The sequence below is a fragment of the Gopherus evgoodei genome, unplaced genomic scaffold, assembly GCF_007399415.2.
Source record: "Gopherus evgoodei ecotype Sinaloan lineage unplaced genomic scaffold, rGopEvg1_v1.p scaffold_45_arrow_ctg1, whole genome shotgun sequence".
Lineage (NCBI taxonomy): Eukaryota > Metazoa > Chordata > Testudines > Testudinidae > Gopherus > Gopherus evgoodei.
The window spans coordinates 1773831-1797367 of NW_022060066.1; the positions used below are offsets into that span (position 1 = coordinate 1773831).

General features: G+C 44.8%; 1 protein-coding gene and 1 pseudogene across 1 annotated transcript; one reads left to right on the forward strand and one right to left on the reverse strand.

Annotated features, from left to right (window-relative positions):
- Positions 1 to 1381: 1381 nt before the first annotated feature.
- On the reverse strand, positions 1382 to 2359 carry LOC115642776 (olfactory receptor 10C1-like). Its single transcript, XM_030546485.1, has one exon. It carries the CDS (start codon positions 2357 to 2359, stop codon positions 1382 to 1384), a length of 978 nt encoding a protein of 325 aa, XP_030402345.1.
- An 18795-nt stretch (positions 2360 to 21154) lies between these two features.
- LOC115642807 lies at positions 21155 to 22090 on the forward strand (annotated as a pseudogene).
- The last annotated feature ends 1447 nt before the right edge of the window (positions 22091 to 23537 follow it).

The window sequence follows — 23537 nt, forward strand, 5'->3', positions numbered from 1 at the left end:
TGGGAGTGGAAGAGATCCAGAACCACTCAAAAGATATTAAGCTCCTTGTAGAATTTGGGCATTAGTGTTCATGTATGGATGAATGTCTGGATGCATGAAGCAGGGTGCTTTATTGAAATGTGTTTTTAGAAAAAAACATTTTTCATAAAGAATATCTCTTATAGTATCAAGTTTTGTATAAAGAAATGTGTATTAAATGCATGAAAGATTAATGCTGAAAAAGTATCAGAGTAAAAGAAAGAAAGATGAAGTAAGGTAAATGAGGGGTAATCCTGTTCTCAAGGACTCAAATGGGCCATGACTAAGAAACTATATCAGTTCATCTCTATTTTACTATACAGTAACTCCTGACTTAAAATCATCCCAGTTAACGTTATTTCGATGTTATGCTGCTGATCAATTAGATAACATGCTCATTTAAAGTTGCGCTATGTTCCCTTATAGTGTTGTTTGGCAGCTGCCTGCTTTGTCCACTGATTGCAGGAAGAGCAGCTTCTTGGAGCTAGCTGGGAGGGGCTTGGAACCAGGGTGGACTGGCAGCCCTCATCAGCTCCCCACTCCCCTAAGTTTACTGGGCAGCAGCTGCCCAGCAGGCAAGCAATTGCCAGCAGTCCTGCTGTCTCTCCCCACACTGCCATGTGCTGCTCCTGCCCTCTGCCTTGAAGCTGCTCCTGGGAGCCTCCAGCTTGCTGTGCAGGGGAGGGGGAATGAGGGGAGCTAATGTTAGGGTGTCCCCCTCCCCCATGCTCCTGCTCCCCACTTACCCCTTCTCCACATAGAGCAGGGTGGGGATAGTACAGGGCTCAGGGTGGAGAGAGTTTGCTGGCTACTGCTACTATCTCAACGTCTGGATCTTTTTAAAAGCAATGTACTTAGAGTGGAGTCAGCATATTTAACGAGGCAATGAGCATCTCTCTCTCTCTCCTACCCACCCACAGGGTGTGTGTCTCTGTCTGCCATGCTGTCTCCTCTCCCTCCATTCCTGCTGCTTTGTAGAGTGTGATGCTACATTAACAGCAACGTGTCAACCCTTGAGGGCTCATTCAAGTGCTGGTTCTTCATTTAGCAGTAAGGCATTCCCTGGGAAATATCCTTCCCTCTGAGTCCACCAAACTTCACAATCATCATTGCTGTGTACAGTATTCAATTGTTTGTTTAAAACATATATATATATATATATATATATATATATATATATATATATATATATATATATATATATATATATATATATATATATATATATATATATATATATATATATATATATATATATATACATTAATTCCTATGGGGAAATTGGATACGCTTAACATTGTTTACCTTAAAGTCGCATTTTTTAGGAACATAACTACAACATTAAGCAAGGAGTTACTGTATGCTAAAATTTGTCCTTTAAGCTTCCATGCCTGTTTCTAAAAGCAACTAGTTTAAGAACAGTTTTCCTCAGGGCCTCATTGACCTCCTTGTTTCTCAGGCTGTAGATTACAGGGTTGATCATGGGAGTCAGGACTGTGTAGAAGACAGAGAATAGTTTGTGTAGGACCTTGTGATTTTCGGCTGTTGGAACCACATAGACAGTAATCAGTGTCCCATAGTAAATTATAACCACAATGAGATGAGAGGAGCAAGTGGAAAAGGCCTTTTGCCTCCCTGTGGTAGTCGGGATTCTCAGGATGGTGGTGATGATACGAATGTAAGATGTCAGGACCAGTAGACAGGGCACAAGTGTCCCTAGAGCAGAGACAATAAATGTCAGCAGTTGCACAGTCTGGGTGTCACCACAGGACAGCTTTATTACTGGTGAAAAATCACAAAAGAAATGGTTGATTTCTTTGGAATCACAAAATTTTGATTTGAACAAGAAAATATTTATTGTGGTGCAGCCTAGAAAGCTACTTATCCAGGACCCTGCCATTAGCTGGCAACAAATCCTGACATTCATCAGAGCAGCATAGCGGAGTGGATTGCATATCGCTAAATACCGATCATAAGACATTGCCGCGAGCAGCAGAGATTCTGTAGCTGTCAGGATACCAAAGAAATATGTTTGCAGAATGCAGCCCTTAATAGAAATGGCTCTATTCCCAGTCAGGAGACTGGCCAGCAGCCTGGGTAGGAGGGTAGAGCTGTAGCAGATCTCCAGGAAGGACAAGTTCCCCAGGAAGAAGTACATGGGGGTGTGAAGGTGCTGATCAGTCACAATTAGCGCAACAATGAGGATGTTCCCTGCCACAGTCACAACATAGATCACTAGAAACACGAGGAAGAGAAGGGGCTGCAGTTCAGAGACATTCCCAAACCCTAAGAGGATGAATTCCATGATGAGTGTTTGGTTTCTTCCTTCTCCTTTTCCCATAATATGCATCTAGAAAAAGAAAACCATTAGGTATTGATGGAGTGCACACAGTCAGGTTGTGCTGTCAATTACACTAGGTGAAACCAAGAGTAAGTAACCTCGTACCATGGCATCTCTCTACCGGAAAAGTGAAGCTGTCATTAAACAGAGGAAGATTCATATAATTAAGAGGTTGAGCTTCCAATATAGGTGAACTAAGAGCCTATGGAATTGCAGAAATGTCCCTTCTACCTCCTTGAATCTCTCTTGAACTTTAAAGAAAAACTTTTAGGCTGGGATTTTGAAATATCTTTATCTTATTGGTGTCATATCAAGAAATCTAGAAGACATGACAAAAAAATCAATAGATTGTAAATGAAAAATATTGAGAGTTCAACCATGGATACCTCTCCCCTGCAGCTGGGAGGTGTAATTCCCAGCTTGGATAGATGTACATACACTGGCTTTGGTCGTCAAGCTGGTAGGATAAAATTAGCAGTGAGAACACGGCAGCACACACAGCCCTTTGAGATGGCCACCTGTATATGTACCTAGGATCTCAGATGAGATTGGGCTCGGGCAGCTAGTCTCTGCTGTGGAGGCAATTTTTAGCACAAAGCTCCGTAGCTCAGTCAAAGATAGAGTGTGTAGGTTTACTGGAGCAGGGAATTACACTTGCCACTTGCAGTATAAACACACCCCATAAGGCACAAACCGAAACAGCAAAGAGGCTGAGGTTTGCACAAAGGTCTTCCAGCTGTCCTCTATCAGAGCAGATTCAAAGACAAATTTGCCCCATTTAATAGATGCGGCTGAGAAACAGACACAAACATACAAAACCACACCACAACCACTGCTAAACACACACTATGGGGAGTTTCCTGTACATAATTACACCAGGTTCAATTGCATCAGCTTCATGTGGATTTACACAAGCGCAAGTGAGATTGGAATCCATCTGCATATAAAGAAATGTAAGTGAAATAAAAATGAAAACTCATGAAGGGAGAAAGAAGAGAGTCATTTTTATCCACAAGGGAGAATGTGCTTGTTGAAAAATGAAAAACTGGAGAAAAAGAAAGAGATATATAGACAGAATGAGTTAAAATATAGAGAGAGTGAGAGAGAGGCTATGTCTAGACTACCCGCCGTATCGGCGGCTTAAAATCGATTGCTCAGGGATCGATATATCACATCTCATCTAGACGCGATATATTGATTCCTGAGCGCGCTTATATTGATTCCGGAGCTCCACCAACCCCAACGGAGTTGCAGAATCTACAGGGGGAGCCACGGACATCGATCCCGCGCGGTGAGAACGGGTTAGTAATCCAATCTTAGATACTTCGACTTCAGCTACGTTATTCAAGTAGCTGAAGTTGCGTACCTAAGATCGATTCCCCCCCCGTAGTGTAGACCAGCCCAGAGAGAGAGAGAGAGAGAGAGAAAGAGAGAGAGATTGTTTATTTCTCCAAAAGTTATGAGCAATAAAATATAGATACACTTCTACTTCAATATAACACAAATTCAGATATAACGTAGTAAAGCAGCGCTCCAGGGGGGTGGGGCTGAGCACTCCGGTGGATCAAACCAAGTTTGATATAATGCTGTTTCACCTATAATGCGGTAAGATATTTTGGCTCATGAGGACAGGTTATATCGGGGTAGAGGTGTATGTTTAAAGAGAAGTAGCAGATTCTTGCTGTTAAAGCAAAGATATCAGAGCGAATAAGTCTGAAATCTCTTCCTTGCTTTTCCCCTACACATTTCTTGATGTATCGATGATAGTACCTTCTGATCTCTTCAGCCACTGCCTTCGGTTGCACCTGTATAAATGTAAGGGGACTGTTGCCCCCTTACTAACACTCAGTGAGGGTGTTTTGGTTGCTAGCTACCAACACTAAAAGGGGAAGGGTGGAATTGGAAATCAGGATACTGAAACTGACAGTCATCAGGAACAATAGGGAGAAGCCAATGCTCCAGATCAGCCTGATATACAGGGACGGCAGGCTAATCAGGGAGTCAGGAGGCCAGGGCGTCCCGTCCTCCATGTGAGCTGGAATTGCCTGGGTTAGACAGAGTGGGGCTGAGCTAAGGAGAGAGCAGGGGCCCAAGCTGAGCTGGGGAGCAGAGCTGGACCAGCCAGAGGGGCCAGACAAGCAGCCCAGGGAGCAGGTCAGAGCTGAGAGCAGAGTCACAGAAGCAGCCTACAGAGCAGACCTGCCCTGGGAGCAGAGCTGTAGCAACCAGAGCCAGAGAGGCCAGAGAAGCAGCCCAGGGAGCTGAAGGCAGAGCAACAGCAGCAGCCATGCTGAGGCAGAGTGGAGCTAGAGCTGGAGCTGGGGCTGGAGCAGTCCAGAGCTGGGTGTGGTGAGCAGCTGGAGAGAGCGAGGGAGACCCTGGACAGTGGGCCCAGCACAGGGAGACACCTCAGCCCAGAGACCCTGCAGACCAGACTTGGAGGGAGATCGTAACCCTGACAGGGCAGGGGCGAGGCTGGGTAGAAGGGTCCTGTCACCCAGAGTCTGAGAGTGTGTGGCCACCGCCAGAGCAAGTGTCCAACCCGCAGCATCCCTGCAGCACAGCCAGCACCTGAGAAAGTGACCTGGAACCTACAAGGAACAGACTGTGAACTGCCCTGACATTCCAGAGAAACCATTTGTAATGTTCCCTGCCACAGAGCGGGATGAAGTGTTTTCCTTTAACCATTCCCATTTTTCCTTATTCTTTTTATAATTAATTGTTGATTAAACAACTTGTATTTGCTTTAAATTGTATGACATGATCAGGGGGTCAGGAAGGTGCCCAGTGCAGAGAAAGCCCCCCAGAATGGGGACACCCTAGCCCCTGTCCTGGGTGACCACCCCAGCAGGGTTGGGGGTCGAGCCCCCCAGGAATCCTGGGCCCAGCCTTGTTGGGGTTATGAGGACTCTGCCAGACAGGAGAGTGGAAGGGGAGTCCTCAAGGGCAGGGAGGCCTCTGGGTAAAGGAAGTGGGAGCGAGGACTCAGATCCTTTCACTAGCCCACTTCACCAGGGTAGTGCAGAAGCCAGGAAAGTTCCCCACAATAATGAGACCATTCCCCCACTTACATAATCTATGTCTATACTGAGTGTGGCAATGGTACATTGAAAGAAAAATGGAAATCCAGAAAAGTGTGCACACAGAGAGAGAGAGAGAGAAGAGAGACTATTTTGTTACAAAAATTTTAAAAGCAATAAAACTCACTCTGTGAAAAAATAAAATATACACTCAACTAGTCAATACATTAGATAAATGCATGGAGGACAGGTCCATTTAGGCTGTTAACCAGGCTTGGCAGAGATGGTGTCCATAGCCTCTGTTTGCCAGAAGCTGGGAATGGGTGACAGGGAATGTGTATCTGTATTGCTGTATTGTAAAACACAAATGTAGTCTATGATTGTGTATTGTGAGAGTGGGCAGGGGAGAGATTCTATCCATAGCAGATGTGAAGAAAATAACTGATACCTTTGCCCATCTAGGGCCTGAAATGATCCCCCTTGTAGTCAAGGACTGAGAGTCTTTTCCTTAATGACAAAGGACTTTGGATCTGACTCATGATTATAAGATACAAGATGCTGGAGTGTATGAAGCATAGGGAGATAAAGAATGATTTTGCATCTCCTAACAGAGTGACAACTTACTCAGTAGGGGGCTGGCTGGTGATGTGAAGTTGACTGGTGGGGAAGTATGGATTTGATGACGTGCACAAACCCAGTCCAACAGATACCATTCTCTCTTTAATTACATTACAACCAATACAATTGTACTTGGTGTTGATGAATAGTATAGTAAACCCCTTCACCCACTTTGTTTCTTTATCAAATATATTCAAGACCCCAGATAACCAATGCCAGTCAAGTTTATTTCTATAAGCCAGTAATAGTATAGCATATTAAAAAGGTGATGGGTGACAGGGGCTAGATCACTTGATGATTCCCTGTTCTGTTCATTACCTCTGGGGCACCTGGCATTGGCCACTGTCAGAAGACAAGATACTGGGCTAGATGGACCTTTGGTATGACCCAGTTTGGCTGTTCTTATGCTCTAAGTCTGAGAACCATTCATTGCTCTGTCTTAGGAGGGGTTCTCAGACTTTTGTATGGCTGACCCCTTTCACACAGTAAGCCTTTGAGTGCAACCCCCCCGCCTTATACGTTAAAAACTCTTTTTAATATATTTAACGCCATTATAAATGCTGGAGGCAAAATGGGGTTTTGGATGGAGGCTGGCAGCTCACGACCCCCATGTAATAACCTCACAACCCCCTGGGGGGTCCCGACCCCCAGTTTGAGATCCCCTGGTCTTAGGCATGTTTTGCTATAACTTATCTGTGATTCGTTCCCCCCGGCGTGCTACCTAGAGCTAGGATTCCACTGAGCCCTCTGACCTACCAGTCTGGGCTCTTTCTCACACCTCCTCCAGCATTCACACAGGTAGGGACCCTCCCAGCTGCAGTTACATGCAGGCTTTCTGATCAGCAACTGCATGAACCAACAGTAGAGAAGCTACAGAAAGGTAACCACCAGCTTCCCAGCCTAGGACCCCAGAGCTGTACCACCCTGCCCAGGTCAAAACACCAACCAGTATGAATTTGTTACCCTGTTCCCTCTCCCTGATTGTGGAGGGGAATATGCACACTTGTGCTAACCAAGCTGAGATTTCCCCCCAGGCACTTCAGTTAAAGGCACACTGGTTTCAGTTAAACTACAAACAAGTTTATTAACTACAAAAGTGACCATTAGGGATAGGAAATCGATCAAAGCAGATTACCAGCAATTAAAAACTCAAACTCAGTTTAACAGACTAGTTAGATTGACTATGAATGAACAGTTTCTCACCCTGACTGATGATACCAGCAGTCTGGCAGATACTCAAGGCACAAGCTGCATTTGCTTTGCAGCTTAGGTTTTTCAGGTTTCCATACACAGGCTAGAAATCACTTTAACCTGAGTCCAGCACTTCCCTCAGTCTTTGTTCCTCAGGTCTCTCCAGGAATCCTCTTGTGTGGCATGATATCACTCCCTGCCTTATATAGCTTTAGCATAGGGTGAGAACCCTTTGTTTCAAAACTTGGTTCCCATACCAGTTTGTGGAAAAATACAGACGGCCCCAGATGGAGTCCAGAGTCACGTGGTCTGGTCACCTGCCCTGGTAGAGTCATGGCTACCATTACTTACAGGTTTTCTGGAGTGTTCTCAGGAAGGATCACCAGGTGGGAGATAAGCTTCTCCTAAGGCCAATTGTTTTCCCTAATGGCTCATTACCCTGAGTATGCCCTTCCCAACCAGCTTTCTAGACTGAAAGCACCTTCACCAGTGGATGTTACCCAGATGTAACTACATTTGAAATACAGATACACAGTCAACATTCATAATTTCAGATACAAAAATGATACATGAATACAAATAGAATAATCATATTCAGCAAATCATAGCTTTTCCAGTGACACCTTAAATGACCTATCTTGCACAAAATACATCAAAATTATTCTATAATCATGTCATAATCATATCCCTATGAAGAATATGGGGAACAGTGTCACACCATTGACTTTCTCACTGGATTGAACAAGGAATCCTATTCCTCCTGACATGGTGAATGTCTGAGCAGGAATTTTTCGTTTCTAATCAGATTATTTCACTGTAACTACACTGCTTTCCTTTTCTCACAGATGATCTATTGCCAGCCGTACCCAACCCTAACCCTTTCATCATCTTTTCTAAGACCAGATTACAGTCTTTGCACTGCACTTTCCATTCTCTTCTACTATTGATAGTCTTCAATTATCTCAGTAAACTGAGCTTTGGGTTCCTTCCTGGATGTCTCAATCGTGCTGCATTTCTTGGTGTATTTTGTTGTTATTCCCTTTCACAGAAATTAGCATCTCTCCTGCTTGATAATTGTTTCTTCATATGAAATGATGTAATCTCCTTTGATATTCTGCTGGAGGGAAATTTGAAATTATTGTATAAGGGAAGTGAATATTTATTTTTATAAAGGAAAAACAATGGTACAAGGGTAGTTTTACTCCTAATTGTAGCAAGGTGGTGTGGTTCCCAGCTACCCCAGAGAGGGACAAGCCCCTTTGGATGCCATAGTGGGCAGATCCAGTGTAGCTTGCGCCCGCTCCCCAGAGGTCAGGGTGCAGGACAGAAGTACAAAAGTCCAACCCAGAGCTCACTAGAGCCACAGCCACTGGAGAGGCCAGACACCTGTGGCTGAGCTTCCGGTGGGGAGACTCCTGCAGTCTGCGATTGACCCGCGGACTAGCCAGACCAGCTGAGGCCTGATGCCGACCAGGCCCCGGGGAAATTGTTAAGCCTGCCTGTGGCAAGCTACCTGGAGGAGCTGCCAACCCTACCGCTCGCCGAGTCCCCTGAGGAGCTGCCAAGCTGCTTGATTCCTTGGAAGACACTGTCCAGATGCAGGCACCTCTAGAGGGGGAGGTAGGAAGTAGCCCGGGGGCAACCGACCCTAGTCTGGCTACAGCACACCCAGAGCCCATGTTAGCATGTTGCGGCCAGGATCCCCACTGACACAGCAGAGGGTCTTCTGCCGCTGTCAGGGCCCTGGGCTGGGACGCAATGAAGCGGATGGGCCTGTGTCCCCCCTGCCACCCAACATGTGGGTTGCATCTTCCCCTCTCCCCAGGCCCTCTGGAACTGGGGCCTGACCTAGTGCTTCACTGTTTGCTCAGCCCCTGCCTCAGGGCCTGAGCCACAAATTCTGTACTGTCCCACTCTGACCCAGGGCCTGGGCTTCCCTGTATTTACTTGTTTGCTCAGCCCTGCCTGAGGGCCTGAGCCACAGACTCTGAAGCCCTGTCTACACTACAAGTTTAGGTCGAATTTAGCAGCATTAGTTCGATTTAACCCTGCATCCATCCACACGACAAAGCCATTTTTGTCAACTTAAAATCGATTTCTGTACTCCTCCCTGACGAGGGGATTAGATCTTAAATCGACCCTGCTGGGTCAAATGTGGGGTAGTGTGGATGCAATTCAACTATATTGGCCTCTGGAAGCAGAGTGCTCCATTGTGACCGCTCTGGACAGCACTCTGATCTCCAATGCACTGACCAAGTAGACAGGAAAAGCCCCATGAACTTTTAAATCTCATTTCCTGTTTGCCCAGCATGGAGAGCTGATTAGCACAGGTAACCATGCAGTGGAGTCCCAGAACCACAAAAAAGCTCCAGGGTGGACCAAACAGGAGGTACGAGATCTGATCGCTCTATGAGGAGACAAATCTGTGCTATCTAAACTTTGTTCCAAAGATGAAATGCCGGAATATTTGAAAAAATCTCCAAGGGCATGAAGGACAGAGGCTATAACAGGGCCCCCCTGCAGTGCCACGTGAAACTTAAGGAGCTCAGGCAAGCCTACCAAAGAGCCAGAGAGGCAAACGGCTGCTCTGAGTCACAGCGTCAGACACAGGGCCGGCTCCAGGCACCGGCATTCAAAACTGGTGCTTGGGGCGGCAATTTGCAAGGGGCGGTAGTTCATGTTGTTTTGCCCCCAAGCAGTGTACCGAGTTGCCGCCGCAGGCAGCAGGGGCAATCCCTGTGCTCTTAGGGTGGCAGGAGCATTTACGAAGCGGTGCAATTCGGCAGCAGCTTCTATGTTTAGCTGTCTGGGGCAGCTTCAGCTAAACATAGAAGCTGCCACTGAATTGCCACAGCTGCACAAACGTGCCTGCCACCCTAAGGGCACAGGGACTGCCCCCACCACCCGCGGCACCAATTCGGCATGCTGCTTGGGGTGGCAAAAACTGTAGAGCCAGCCCTGGCCAGACATGCCGCTTCTATGATGAGCTGCATACCATTCTAGGAGGTGCCCCTACAACTACCCCAACACTGTGTGTGGATTCCATCAATGGATTCTCACGCAATAGGAAAGCAGATCTGGGGGATGAGGAAGGTGATGATGAGGATGAGGTTGAAGATAGTGCACAGCAAGCAAGCAAGGAAACCATTTTCCCTGGTAGCCAGGAACTGTTTATTACCCTGGCGCCAATACCCTCCCAACCCACACAAGTGGGTTCCTGGATCTTGAAGGCAGAGATGGCACCTCTGGTGAGTGTAAATATTTGTAAATATTGTATATGGTTTAAAAGCAAGCATGTTTAATAATTAATTTACCCTGAAGACTTGGGATGCATTGGCAACCAGTACAGCTACTGGAAAAGTCTGTTAACGTGTATGGAGATGGAGCGGAAATCCTCCAAGGACATCTCAGTGAAGCTTCACTAGATGTATTCCCAGGGTCACATGGTTCAAATAGGGGACATTCAGAGGTGTCCATTTCTGCTGGGCTGCCTGCCTGTGGCTGAACAGAAATCATCCCCGCTGTTTGCCATGCGCTGGGGGGAGGGGTGAAACGATCATCCCAGAGTATTGGGTGTGTGTGGGGGGGGAGGGGTTAGTTGGGTTTGTGCTGCACTTTATCCCAAAAACCGCAGACCCTCCTTTTAAATGGCCAACCCAACGGATACTTGGTATGGGAAATGAATACGCTACTGTTTGAAACCATCCACACATGTTATGAAGGTTAAAGAAGCCAAAAGACTGTGGCTTATTATGTCTGGCTGCAAGCTAAATTCTGTTGCCCGCCGGTCCTGTGTATGTGATCTCTCACACCGAACCGGAGGTCCTCAATTTAAGAGGCAAAATGCGACCTTGTAAAGAAAGCACATGTGCTATGTAATGGTAACAGCTTGGTTCTCCATAAATGAGTCTACTCGTTGTCTAAAATGTGTCTTTTTAAATAGTACTCTCCCTTTTTTTCCTCCCACAGCTGCAAATGTTTCAACAGTCCCCATATCTTCTCTGTCCCAGAGGCTAGCGAAGATTAGAAGGCAAAAAAAAATGCACTCCTGATGAAATGTTCTCTGAGCTCATGCAGTCCTCCCGCACTGAAAGAGCCCAGCAGACTGCCTGGAGGCAGACACTGTCAAAGTGCAGGAAAGCACAAAATGAACACGAGGACAGGTGGCAGGAGCAAGAGGAGAGATGGTGGGATCAAGATGATTGGTGGTGTCAGTGTGATGAGAGGAGGCAGGAAGCAATGCTTAGGTTACTGTAGGATCAAAATGATATTATCCGGCACTTTGGTGAGGTGCAGAAAAGGCAGCAGGAGCACAGACCACCTCTGTAGCCCCTGTGTAACCAACCATCCTCCTCCCCAAGTTCCATAGCCTCCTCGCCCAGATGCCCAATAACGCAGTGAGGGGGCCTCCGGCCACCAAACCACTTCACTCCAGAGGACTGCCCAAGTGACAGAAAGCTGGCATTCAATAAGTTTTGAAATGTAGTGTGACCTTGTCCTTCCCTCCTCCCTTCCTCCACCACCCCATCTGGTGTTTCCCTCTTCCCCCATTCCTCCTGGGCTTCCTTGACAGTTATTCCCCCACTTGTGTGACAAATTAATAAAGAATACATGGATTGAAACAGCAATGACTTTATTACCTCTTCAAGTGGAGATCAAAGAGGGGAGAAGAGGGTGGTTGGCTTACAAGTAAGTAGAGTGAACCAAGAGGGCACGTTTTCATCAAGGAGAAACAAAAGAACTGTCACAACATAGCCTGGCCAGTCATGAATCTGGTTTTCAAAGCTTCTCTGATGTGCAACGTGCCCTGCTGCACTCTTCTAACTACCCTGATGTCTGACTGCACATAACACTGCTCTACAGCCAAAATGCTTCTGAAATAAATGTAGTCCAACTTTACTAATTCTGGGTCACTGAGAATGAAAATGATGCTTAAAATTGTTGATTGGCTCTAGTTTTCAAGATATGCTATTGGGTCATTATATACGACCCTTGACTTGGGAATGGCAGAGGATACGTGAGTTATAAAGAGAAGGGATCTCAATTTAAACCAGAAAAGACTAAAATACATCTTTGAGTGGATCTATGTATAAATCTATGACTGGATTTGGACAGTACTTGCTTTTTAGGCAAAACAATGAATGATGCAATCTGAAGCTGGTATTGCGTCATACATGATATGAACTGCATCATGTTATTCTTAGAAGTCATGGGTGATGCAATCATAACGAAGCTTACATCACTCTGCTGAACAAATTGCCCTATATCAGCTCTAGAAATCATACAGTGTCGTGCTCTCTTCTTTGTCAGTGTTTGATTTTGCAAAGGGACACATTTCTGTTTAGCCAAAGTGAGCAGAGATGCCTCGTACTTGTGTGAACAGTGCAGATAACTTCTGCTATGTTTGTCGTGAAGTAACTTTTGCATCACAAAAGCGCAGTATAACTACTCTGGTTAAGAAAACCTATCACCTTTCTTTTGGCTGCAAAATTGGAGATCAGGACAAGAGGTGGGCCCCACACATATGCTGCAACACTTGTGCAAGAAATCTTTGCCAGCGGTTGAACAGGGAAAGGAAATCTATGCCTTTTGCAGTGCCAATGATTTGGAGAGAGCCAACAGATCAGACCAGCAATTGTTACTTCTGCATGGTGCCTCCAGTTGGGAAAGGTGTGTCAAAGAAGAAAAAGTGGACTGTACATTATCCAAACATTCCATCAGCTATACGCCCAGTACCCCATGGAGAAGGACTGCCGGTTCCTGATGCACCAAAATCATTCTCACTTGAGTCAGACGAGGAAGAGGAAGAAGATGAAACTTCTGGTCCTCAACCATCAATGTCACAGGACCCACATTTTCTCCCATCCTCCTCCTCTGAACCACACCTCCTAACACAAGGTGAACTGAATGACCTTGTCAGGGATTTGGAACTACCCAAGAGTAAGGCAGAGCTGTTGGGCTCCAAACTACAGCAGTGGAATCTCCTGGCAGGCTCTCAGGGCAAATGGAGCCCATCAATGCTTGCAGACTATTGCTGGACAGTGACAAGAGATGCTCCATTTAAGGAATACAAGAGACAAGCCAAGAAGCGCTGAGTAGACACTGAATAGGACTAAACTATGTACAGAATAGTTTTTTCCCTTTTGTTTCATAATAAATTTTATGTATATAACCCTTTTGCTGATTTTTAAAGTGTTACATAAACAGGACAGGTGAAATATTATCATGTAAAGCAACCATAAACACATGAAAAGACCTAGGTTTACAATTTATGATTAAAACTCTACTATCTACACAATATACATAGACATAAAATGTAAAAACTTAAATATCTTAGAAACAGTAGCCAATCAGTTGTTTTTTGTCATATTTGAATTCAACACATCAAAATACATAATAAATATCACATTTTATCTCTGAAGCAGACGTCTTCTCAAAAATTGTAGACAAGTGTTATTTATAAATCTTGTTCACATGCCCTGGGTGGGTGCAGATTCTAATCTCTTAGTATTAAAACTCTGTTTTTGGATACATTCCTTTAGCTGGTATTGACACTCCTGAGCTGGTGAACAATAAAGTCATCTCCTTGGTTGATGTTGGCATAGCCATAAAGTGTGCTTACCCCCTGGTTCTCCACCCAGACAGGAAAGTGAAGCTGATCCTCTCCTTTGACTATGGACCTTTTGATCCGTTTCAGGTAATTTCTATCATTGTCACCATTATTACTGTTGTTCCAATTAGGATCGAAGGCCAATTGTGCCAGGTAATGTTTGAACACAGAAAAATATGTTGTCCCTGACCATAAGAGATAAGGGCCCAAAAAAGTTTAGAATGTTTTAAAATAACAAACTTTTTGGTTTTTTACTTCATTGCTGGAGAACAGTTCAGGACAGGAAGGGAGCAAAGAATCCCAGACCCTTCTGAACAAGCTGGGGGAGTCTTTCGTGGAAAGAATCCAACCATCCAAGTAGGAAGTTGGTCAGCAGACTTGAGTCAAATCTAGTGTTTTTAGGAGGTGGCCCAATGGATCTCTGTTGGAGGAGATTTTCAAATGCACAATGGACAGTTTGGCGCCTTAATCAATGGGAGTTGGGCAACGGATTTGGTGACTTTGAAAATCCACCCCATAGTACCACAGGGAAGGAAATCTGTTAACTGAAAGATCAACCTTTAGCGGCCTTGAACTTTGATGTGATGAATATGGGGGTGAATATTGAGCCATAGAGGAAAATATCTCCTACTGAACCAAGGTGGCGAGGTAATGTATTTTATTGGACCAACTAGCATTGGTATGAGAGACAAGCTTTCGAGCTTATGCAGAACTTTCCTTCGGGTCCCACTGAACCACTCAGATCTATCCCTGTGGAACAGCTGTGGGCTGCTGTGAACCTTCTAGCTCTGTGCCGGGATGCTGGACTCAGTGTGCCATGTTTGATCCAGGCTTATGGTTGTGGACTGAGATTTTTAAAGGCACTTAAGTGAGCTAAGTGCCCAACTCCTATTGACTTTTCCAGGGAGGTAAATTCTTGCTCCTTGTAGTTTTTTGGAAATCCCAGCCAAGAGGTCTCTGTGTAGACAACCACATGTTGCTATGCAAACATTCTTCCTATCCCAAGAGCAGAGGATCTGATTTGCACTGGAGGTTTTCTGCTTAGTCAATTTATTTGAGGCCTCAGAGAGACAGTTAGCTTTTTTGTGGTTTGAGCTACCTGGTCTTGAATATTTCACTATCTGTGGACAGCAGCAGTTCTTTTAAATAAAACAGTCACATTTCCCTCATTCTTAGACACTCAAGCAAGCTGCCAAATACTGTGAAGAAAACTGCATCCCGTTCCCTGAGGTGGATGGGAAATTGCTCCAAGACCCAGATAACCCATCTGACTGCTACATCTTCAGAGGAGAGGGTGTGCCTATCATCATGCATTTCCCACTTTTCAACAAAGTGAATTGCCCAGGTAACTTTCATGTCACGCCAACTTTCTTAAAGGCTCACTCTTATTTCACTTACACGGGTGACTTAAATACAGCTGAGTCTGGTTTGTGCTGGGGTAGCGTAGCAAAGGGGCATAAGGATTGGGAAAATAAGTCACATTCATTTAGTCTGGTGTCCTATCTTAGAAAAGCCAGTGATAGAAACTTAAGAGGAAGTTGGGAGAAATTACAGAGTAGGCAGTTATGGAGTTATCTGCCATACGGGATGTTTGTTATTAACCTCTGGTTTGTTTTGTTTTTTTCTTCACTGAACTGTAAACATTTCAAGTTTAAAAGGTATTTAGGTGCCTATAGATGCAGATAAACACCTAATGGGATTTACAAAGTGCCTAAGTGAATTAGGTACCTAACCTACCTAACCTAGACAGGTGCTTTCAAAAATCTCACTAGTCATCTATCTTCCCACACCTAAATACCTCTGAAAATCTGACCCTATATCCCATCCATTGTTTTAATTTTAACTAATTTAAATGTGAATCTTCAAAATATCCATAAAGATATCTACCTGTGTTTTAGTCCTAATAATAGTAGTAATACTTATTGACACTACATTAGTAAGATTAATATCCTCATCCTAAAAACATATTCACATCTTCTCTCTCTTTGCTTTCAGGCTATGTGAGGGAAAGGAGAATTACATTCACCCCCCATTCGCTTTCTCTACAACGAGAGAGACATCCACAAACTCCTCCAGTCAGCCAGACTGAATGTGTTGAACAACAAAGACAAGATTCTGCAAGAGATCAAACATATTGTGGCTTGCTCCAACAAGAAGGCAAGCTCTTAAGAAGACTTTTTCATCTATGCTCTGCATACATTAAAACCACCCAGTAGATTTTGCAAACTACAGAATTGTCACCTGGCTGGAAAATGTCATTATATGGGATCAAAGTGGGGCAAGGAGTCTCAACTTCTGCCATGAGAGCACTAGTATCTAGCTCATGAGTTAACCCCGTGACTTGACTGCACTTTAGTTCATCAATTCTGATTCTGCACATTAGTCAAAGAAAAGTTCTCTCTTGGTATAAATCATTCTTTGCTTGCTGGTGTGAATTGTTGCTCAATCAGTCTCTGCTCTGTGTGATGCCAGATGCCTTTGTCTCTTGCCACACAATTAATGTTCAATCAATAAAATCTATAACATCACAGGATTTGCATACAGTGCCTCTGTCCTAGAAACAGCCGGCAAAGGCGCAAACACTTGTGGTAAAAGCCATCTCCTCTAGCTCTTCTCACACTATAGGGCCTTTGATACATAGAGGGGTTAGAAAAATGAGAACCTGGTTTTGTGAGCAAAGAATCATTTTCATTTCTAAGTTCTAGATGTATGTTTTGTGAAAATATTATTGAAAATGTTATTGAAATAGCACCTTTTTTAACAGAAACCAATATTTTGGATAAATGGAACATTTTCATCATGTTTTTGCTGGTAATTTCTGATTTAAAAAACATAAAAATGAAAGAAAAGAAGAGGAGTAATGATGAGTTTTCTGTTCCAGTCCCATTCTAGCCACTGGAATTGGTCCAGTTTCATACAGATGTATGGGGAACAGAATCATGTCACCAAATTCTTCCCAACATTTCCAATCTTTTTCCAAACTTTCCAGTCTACCCTGGTTGCAGGGTACCAATACAAACATGAAGACTCAAATATTCATGATGTGAAGAGCTACATGTTGCAAATTCTCAAGTCTGACCGTCTTCATCCATCTGGCAGAGAAGGAGCAAGCGGAGTGACAAAGTGCTGGCACCTCTGGGGAATTGAACTGACATTGATCTCTGCTGCTTGGGACGAGCTCCTGCAGTCCAGGGCATTGCATAACCCATGGTAACGCTGTCAGGCTGTTTGTCCCCCTCTAGTGACTAGATCATGTATAAACGTTGAGTCTTCTGCAGATTTTCAGCTGTGGGAGGTGGTTCTTCAGCACCAGCAGTATGGCACGTGCTCATAGATCTGACACATGTGGGCTTAATCCAACTGGAGGTGGGACTGAAACCACAGAGCTTTCAGAGGCACCCTGTGAGCGGAATGATATCCAGGGGGCCCCAGATCCCTTCCCCGCTAGATGAGCCCTGCCTGCATTCATCAAGGTAAAGCAGCAGGTGAGAGTATGGTGACCAGATGTCCTGATATTTAGGCCTTTGTTCTGCATCCTAGACGATGTTTGTCCCAATCAAGGTACTCCATTTTGGGGGGGGGAGGTTTGCTCCACTGGCGGCACTCTGTTTTTTCTTCTCCGCTGGTGACCCCCCCCCATGTATCCCAATATTTTCTTCCTCTGATCTGGTCATTCTAGGTGAGAGTGAGCAGGGGACAATATCAAACAGTAAAATGGAACAGGTGTGAGACTCTTCACTGGACATAAATAACTCCTATGTTACTCCACTGAAGCCAGTGGTCACAGCTCTCCTTTCACTTTGGCTGTGATTCAGCTTTCAATTAATTCTCTCCTGTTGAAGCTATTCCACTGTGAAGAGCCCGTGGCCCAGAGAGAGAGACAGCGAGAGCAACCGCTAAGAGAATGAGTCTGGCGCCTGGTGGTTAGAGGTGCTGGTGTGAATAAGAACTGCTGGAGTGAGGCTATCTAGCCTGCACTGGGACACAACAGGGCTAAGAGTTACATTTCTGCCATTGAGAGCTCATCCTGTGTTTGTACAGCACCTAGCGCAATAGGGTTCTGGGCCATGACTGGGGATCTTCACTGATTGCACAATGCAAATAATACATTATAATTGTAATATCAGCAGTAAAATCTAGCAGGATTTCCTTTGTCCCCATAGAACATTTTGATTGAAATTTAAAATTATCATCTACAAAAAATATTGTTTTCTGCTGAAAACTCAAAAAAAAAAGTTTAAAAGCCAAAAAACTTTAGCTGAAAACTTACTTAACTCACAATCCATTAGTCCAAAAAACTATTTTATTTTATTTTATTTTATTTTATTTTATTTTATTTTATTTTATTTTATTTTTAGGTTTTCCAATTAAACAAATTTGTGTAGAATTGTTCCTTAGTTAAAATCCCAAATTTCCTTCAGAAAAAGATTTCACAATTTTTTTTGACCATCCCCAGTGATGAAATGTCAGCAGGGAGATCTCATGTGACTTAGAAGATTGTCTGCATTGGGGCTGTTTGTGCCATCAACACAAAAGACATAGAACTAACTCCTCAGACTCTTTCACAAGCGCTGTCGGGGGAGACACAGTCTTCTTCTGAAAAGGTACCCATATGAGCAAGCATCTCTACTTTATAAGCAGCATGTTCTTCCACATGAGATTGTGGCTTGTGCTCATACTAAGAACAGCCATATGGCATCAGACCAATGGTCCGTCTAGCCCAGTATCCTGTCTTCTGCAGGGGCCAATGCCAGGTGCCCCAGAGGGAATGAAGAAAACAGGGCAACTATCGAGTGATCCGTCTCCTGTCATCCAGTCCCAGCTCCTGAGACATGAGGCTCTTTAGATAGAGAATCCAAGTTGTGGAGAAAACACAGAGATAAATCTGAGCTGTGGGGACTGAATCCTGGTCATTAAGCCCTGGGAAATAAGAGGTCATTACTTCAAGCTGCAAACATCATGGAGTTTCAGGTCAGTGCTATTTCCCCTGCTGCTTCTGCTTAGCGCTGATTTTGATCCTTCCATCCAGGGTTACCCACCTTTACTGGTTATTTTTTTCATTTAGATTTTTATTTTGTCCCAGCCCCAACCTTATTTTGCATTAAGTAACATATTCTAATCCTTGTACAATTCTCGATGCATTCTTACACCGTGCTCAATGCTGCAGCATCTATTAGAAGTCAAGACTTGAGCATGCATGGCTGTCCAATTTGTGTAATCATTTACCCCTGTATCAAGTGGTTGTAAAATGCTGTTTGCAGTGTGTAGGCATGGAGAAGTCTTGGGAGCTTTGCACAAGTGCAAATAACTAAACACCCCTTTCATGGCTTGCTCCTGGCTTTCACAGTGACCTGGATCCATATATCTCCTGCTGCCTTTGGATGGATGGATGGATGGATGGATGGGTATGGTGGGATGGATAGAGGGGTGTGCTTGGGGATGGATGGATGCATAGATGGATGGATGGGTGGATAACTTGAATTTCCATGACATTGATTCTCCTCTCACTTCATCAGATGGAAATTAGTAACTTTAGTGAAGATAATTGAGTTACAGTGGATTGTGGTGTAAAGCTGGACAGAGAGGGAAGTCAGGCATAGCCAAAAAGGAGTATTATTTCACCGTGCTGCTGCACTGGAGCTGTTAACTGAAGGAAGAATCTGGCTGGAAAGTTGATTAACATTTCAGCCATCTTTGAACAAATGATTTGTAAGACCACAGATTTGAATAGGAGTGTGTGTGTGTGTGTGTGAGAGAGAGAGAGAGAGGCAGAGACAGAGAGAGAGAGAGAAAAGGGAACATGTCTGCAGTGTTTTTGTGCACTCAATCAGTATGTGTCTCCCTACATGAAATCTCCTGTAGAATGAAACCTAGAACTATGCAGCAGGCAGACGTCTTTCAATTATTCAGAGTAATCAGTGAGCCAGGACCACTTGTAGGTTTTCATGATCAGACCCCAATGTGGTCTGGCTGGCAGTGGGACCCAGGGACATCAAGCTTTGTCATTCTCATCCAGGCAACATGGAATAAAATCCACTTGTTACCTGCTTGCACCTGTACTAAACAGAGGAACACTGCCCTCCTTTTACAGAACAGGGAGATCCAGGCTGATACACTCACAACTAGCCGCTGATTTTAAGTGCCTCTAGTTCTGGGTGCCTAGTTTGTGACACCGGGGGCTAGATGTACAAAGGAAATTAGGGACCTAGGAAATCTCTGGGATTCACAAAGCCCAGGCTCCTTATGCAATGAATGGAGAGACACGGGCACCTAGGAATGGGACTTGTAGAACCCAGCATGCTATGCAGCTCTCTGCCTAAGCTAGCCAATGGGAGATGCCAAGGAGATGGGCGTATCCTAATCCCCGCAGCTCTCACAGAGTTCAACACCTAAATCCAGGCTGCAGGGAGGCGCCTTTCTCTGCCTGGGAGCCTCAACTGTGAACTCTCTATTGGAGTCAGTGCCTGCGCCATTTTTGCAGGAGGGGGGCCTTGCTCATAACTGTGAGGCCAGTATTTAGGGCACTCACCTGGAGAGCAGGCAACCCTGGCTCAAGTTCCCCCTTAGCCCGCTTGCAAAAGGCTCTGCTCACTTTCAGGTTTGTGTCCCAACCCTTGGGCTATGGGCTATCCTGACGTGAGGCTTCTTCATTCTTCCCTGCTGAAGTTGTTCCCGTATGGCTAAATAATTAATAAATAAATAGCCCAAGGTCTGCAGCATTCCAGGTGAGCACCCTAACCACTGGGCTGAAAGCTAGGAGGGAGGTCTTTTCCCCCACCCACTATCCATTCCCAGCGGTTTCTTATGGAGTTAGGTAAGCTCTGAGCATGCTGACGGATCAGGCCTCGCAGGTGAACTAGGTGGAGGAAGCCTCGCTGCCCCTGGTTCACACATTGCTCTGGGGCTTAGGTGTCCTGATACCTAGAGTGGGCATGCTCAGAGGAAGAAACAGAGGAACCTAGAGAGATGGTACTGCAAAAACTTAGGTGCTGAGTGAGTTCAGAGGCCTATACAGTTCAGGAGCATCTGAGTGGCGGGGTTGTGAATCCCACTGGGGTCTAATTCTGGGATTTAGACACCTAAGGTGACAATTGGGTGTCTAAGTCCCTTTGTGTATCTAGCCTCTTGAGCCTGATTTTCTAAGCCCAGTCAATAGGAGCTATGTGTTTTAGTCCCACTGAACATCAAACAAAAAGGGTTTTATGTTGGCCATCCAAAAATGGGGGCATCTAGGACCACCGGCTACTATTGAAAATGTTTGTCATGGGCTATATATGTATATACTGGTGGATCCTCCTAGCTAACCAATGAATGAATGATTTTATTATCTCTGCAGATGGAAAACAACAGGAGGACATGGATAATAGGAACCATTCAGTTGTGACACGGTTCGTCTTCATGTCTTTCTCTGAATTCTTGGAGGTGCAGGTCTCTCTTTTCTTTTTGATGCTGGTGTTGTACCTCATCAGCTTGGTGGGCAATGTTGTCATCATCACGATCACAGTGGTGGACCCTGCCCTTGGCTACCCCTTGTATTTTTTCCTCCGGAACTTGTCCTTTCTGGAAATCGGCTACACCTCATCCGCCATCCCCGAGATGCTTGTGAACTTCCTTTCCAAAGACAAAAGTATTTCCTTCCTGGGCTGTGCCATGCAGATGTATTTCTTCACCTTCTTGGGGATCACAGAGTGCTGCCTGCTGGCCATCATGGCATATGACCGTTACGTGACTATCTGCCACCCTCTGCGCTACAGGACCATGATGAGCAGAAGTGTGTGTCTCCAGCTTTCGGCTATGTCTTGGCTCATTGGTCTGCTGGTGGCATTAGGGCAGGCAACTTTCATATTCATTCTGCCCTTTTGAGGGCCCAATAGTCCCAACCATTTTTTCTGCGACCTGCCTCCACTACTAAAGCTGGCTTGCACATACACCTACAGGAATGAAATTTCTATTTACACCATCTGTATCCTTTTCATCATGGTCCCCTTCCTACTCATCCTTGTGTCCTATGTCCGTATCCTCTACGCTATCCTCAAGATGCCATCAGATACAGGCAGGAGCAAATCTTTCTCCAGCTGCTTTTCCCATCTCATTGTGGTGACATTGTTCTATGGGTCCGGTATCATGACATATTTGAGGCCCAAATCCAGCTACTCACTCCACATTGACAAACTGTTTCCCCTGTTCTACAAAGTGGTGTCCCCAGTGCTGAACCCTTTGATCTACAGCTTGAGGAATAAATAGGTAAAGGAAGTTCTGAGAAGAGTGATAGTAAGAAAAATATTTATTTGAAACCTGTAAAAATATTGTTTTTCAAATGTTCTTGTGGTGGATTTGGAGCTGCCTGTAGCAATCTATGAATTCTGTATGTTTGTATATTGTAAAGATGTTATTTGTATTCACATATTTGGCTAATACAAGAGCTCAGTAGCCAGGAACTACCCAGGAAGAAGCACAACAGCCAAGATAAGAGCTCCTCAGCAAACACCAAGGACAATTCACTGTGATATGCTACCTCTGCCAGCCCATGGTAGGCCTTCCAGGCCAGCTTTCCCGGGACTGAATCCTTCCCTTTCAAAGGGAAGAAGATCAGAAGTCTGAGGATATTTAAAGAGACACAGTCTCTGAATAGAAGAGAGGCTGCTTTTGTGAGAAGATTTAGAGGCAGAAACTGCCCTCCAGACATCAAGGAAGCTTAGCCTGCTGAGGGGCTCTGCGTTTAGGTAAGATAAATGTGTGTAGGCCTTTTGTTGTTTTAATCCTCTCCTATGTTGTGCTCTTACTCCTCAAGTCAAACAATACTTTGTTTTAAGAAGGCTGTTTTGGATCACTGTATTTACCACTGGACACAGCTCCCCGAGGGGTCATGTGCTGGTAGTGAGTCTAGTTGGATTGCCTGAGCAATCCTGGTTGACAGCCATGGTACTGTCACCCAGGCACGTGCTCTGGGAGTGGGATATTCACAGGACTCCACCCCACGGTGGTGAACACTCGCGGTCTGACACCTGGACCACTCAGAGAGCTGTGATAATTCTTCTCTTTTCTCTCTACCTTCTTACTTTTTTCTCTCTTCTTTTTTTTCTTTTTTATTTCTCTTTTTTCTTTTTTCATTTCTCTCTTTCTCCCCTTTTTCTATCCTTTCCATTATTTTCTTTCTTTCCTTTTATTTCTTCTCTCCTTTTCTTTACCTTTTCTCTCCCCCCGTCCTTTTCACTTTTCCTTTTAAAGGAGTGGTTATCATAGAATCATATAAATGTAGGACTGGAAGGAACCTCGATAGGTCATCAAGTCCAGTGCCCTGAAAGGAGGCAGGACGAAGTATGATCTAGACCAGTAATGGGCAACCTGCGGCCCACAGGCTGCATGCGGCCCATCAGGATGATATAATTGTGAGCTGCAAGACATTTTGATGATGTTGTCTGTCTGCAGGCACAACCCCCTACAGCTCCCAGTGGCCACAGTTCGCCATTCAAGGCCAATGGGAGCTGCAAGAAGCAGCCAGGATGGGCAGGGATGCAAAACCATAACCTGAAGTGTCCCTAGCCCCTGTTTGTCAAAAGCTGGGAATGAGCGATAGGGAATGGATCACTTGATATTTGCCCTGTTCTGTTCATTCTGTCTGAAACACCACCAGAAGACAGGATAGTGGGCTAGATGGACCTTTGGTCTGACCTGGTATGGCCGTTCTTATGTTCTTATGACTAGATTAAAGCACCCTAGTGAACTTTTAGTGCCTGAC

What these genes read in the sequence shown, in the direction of transcription:
- LOC115642776 (XM_030546485.1), bottom strand. Translation starts at nt 2,359, where the DNA reads ATGGGAAAAGGAGAAGGAAGAAACCAAACACTCATCATGGAATTCATC.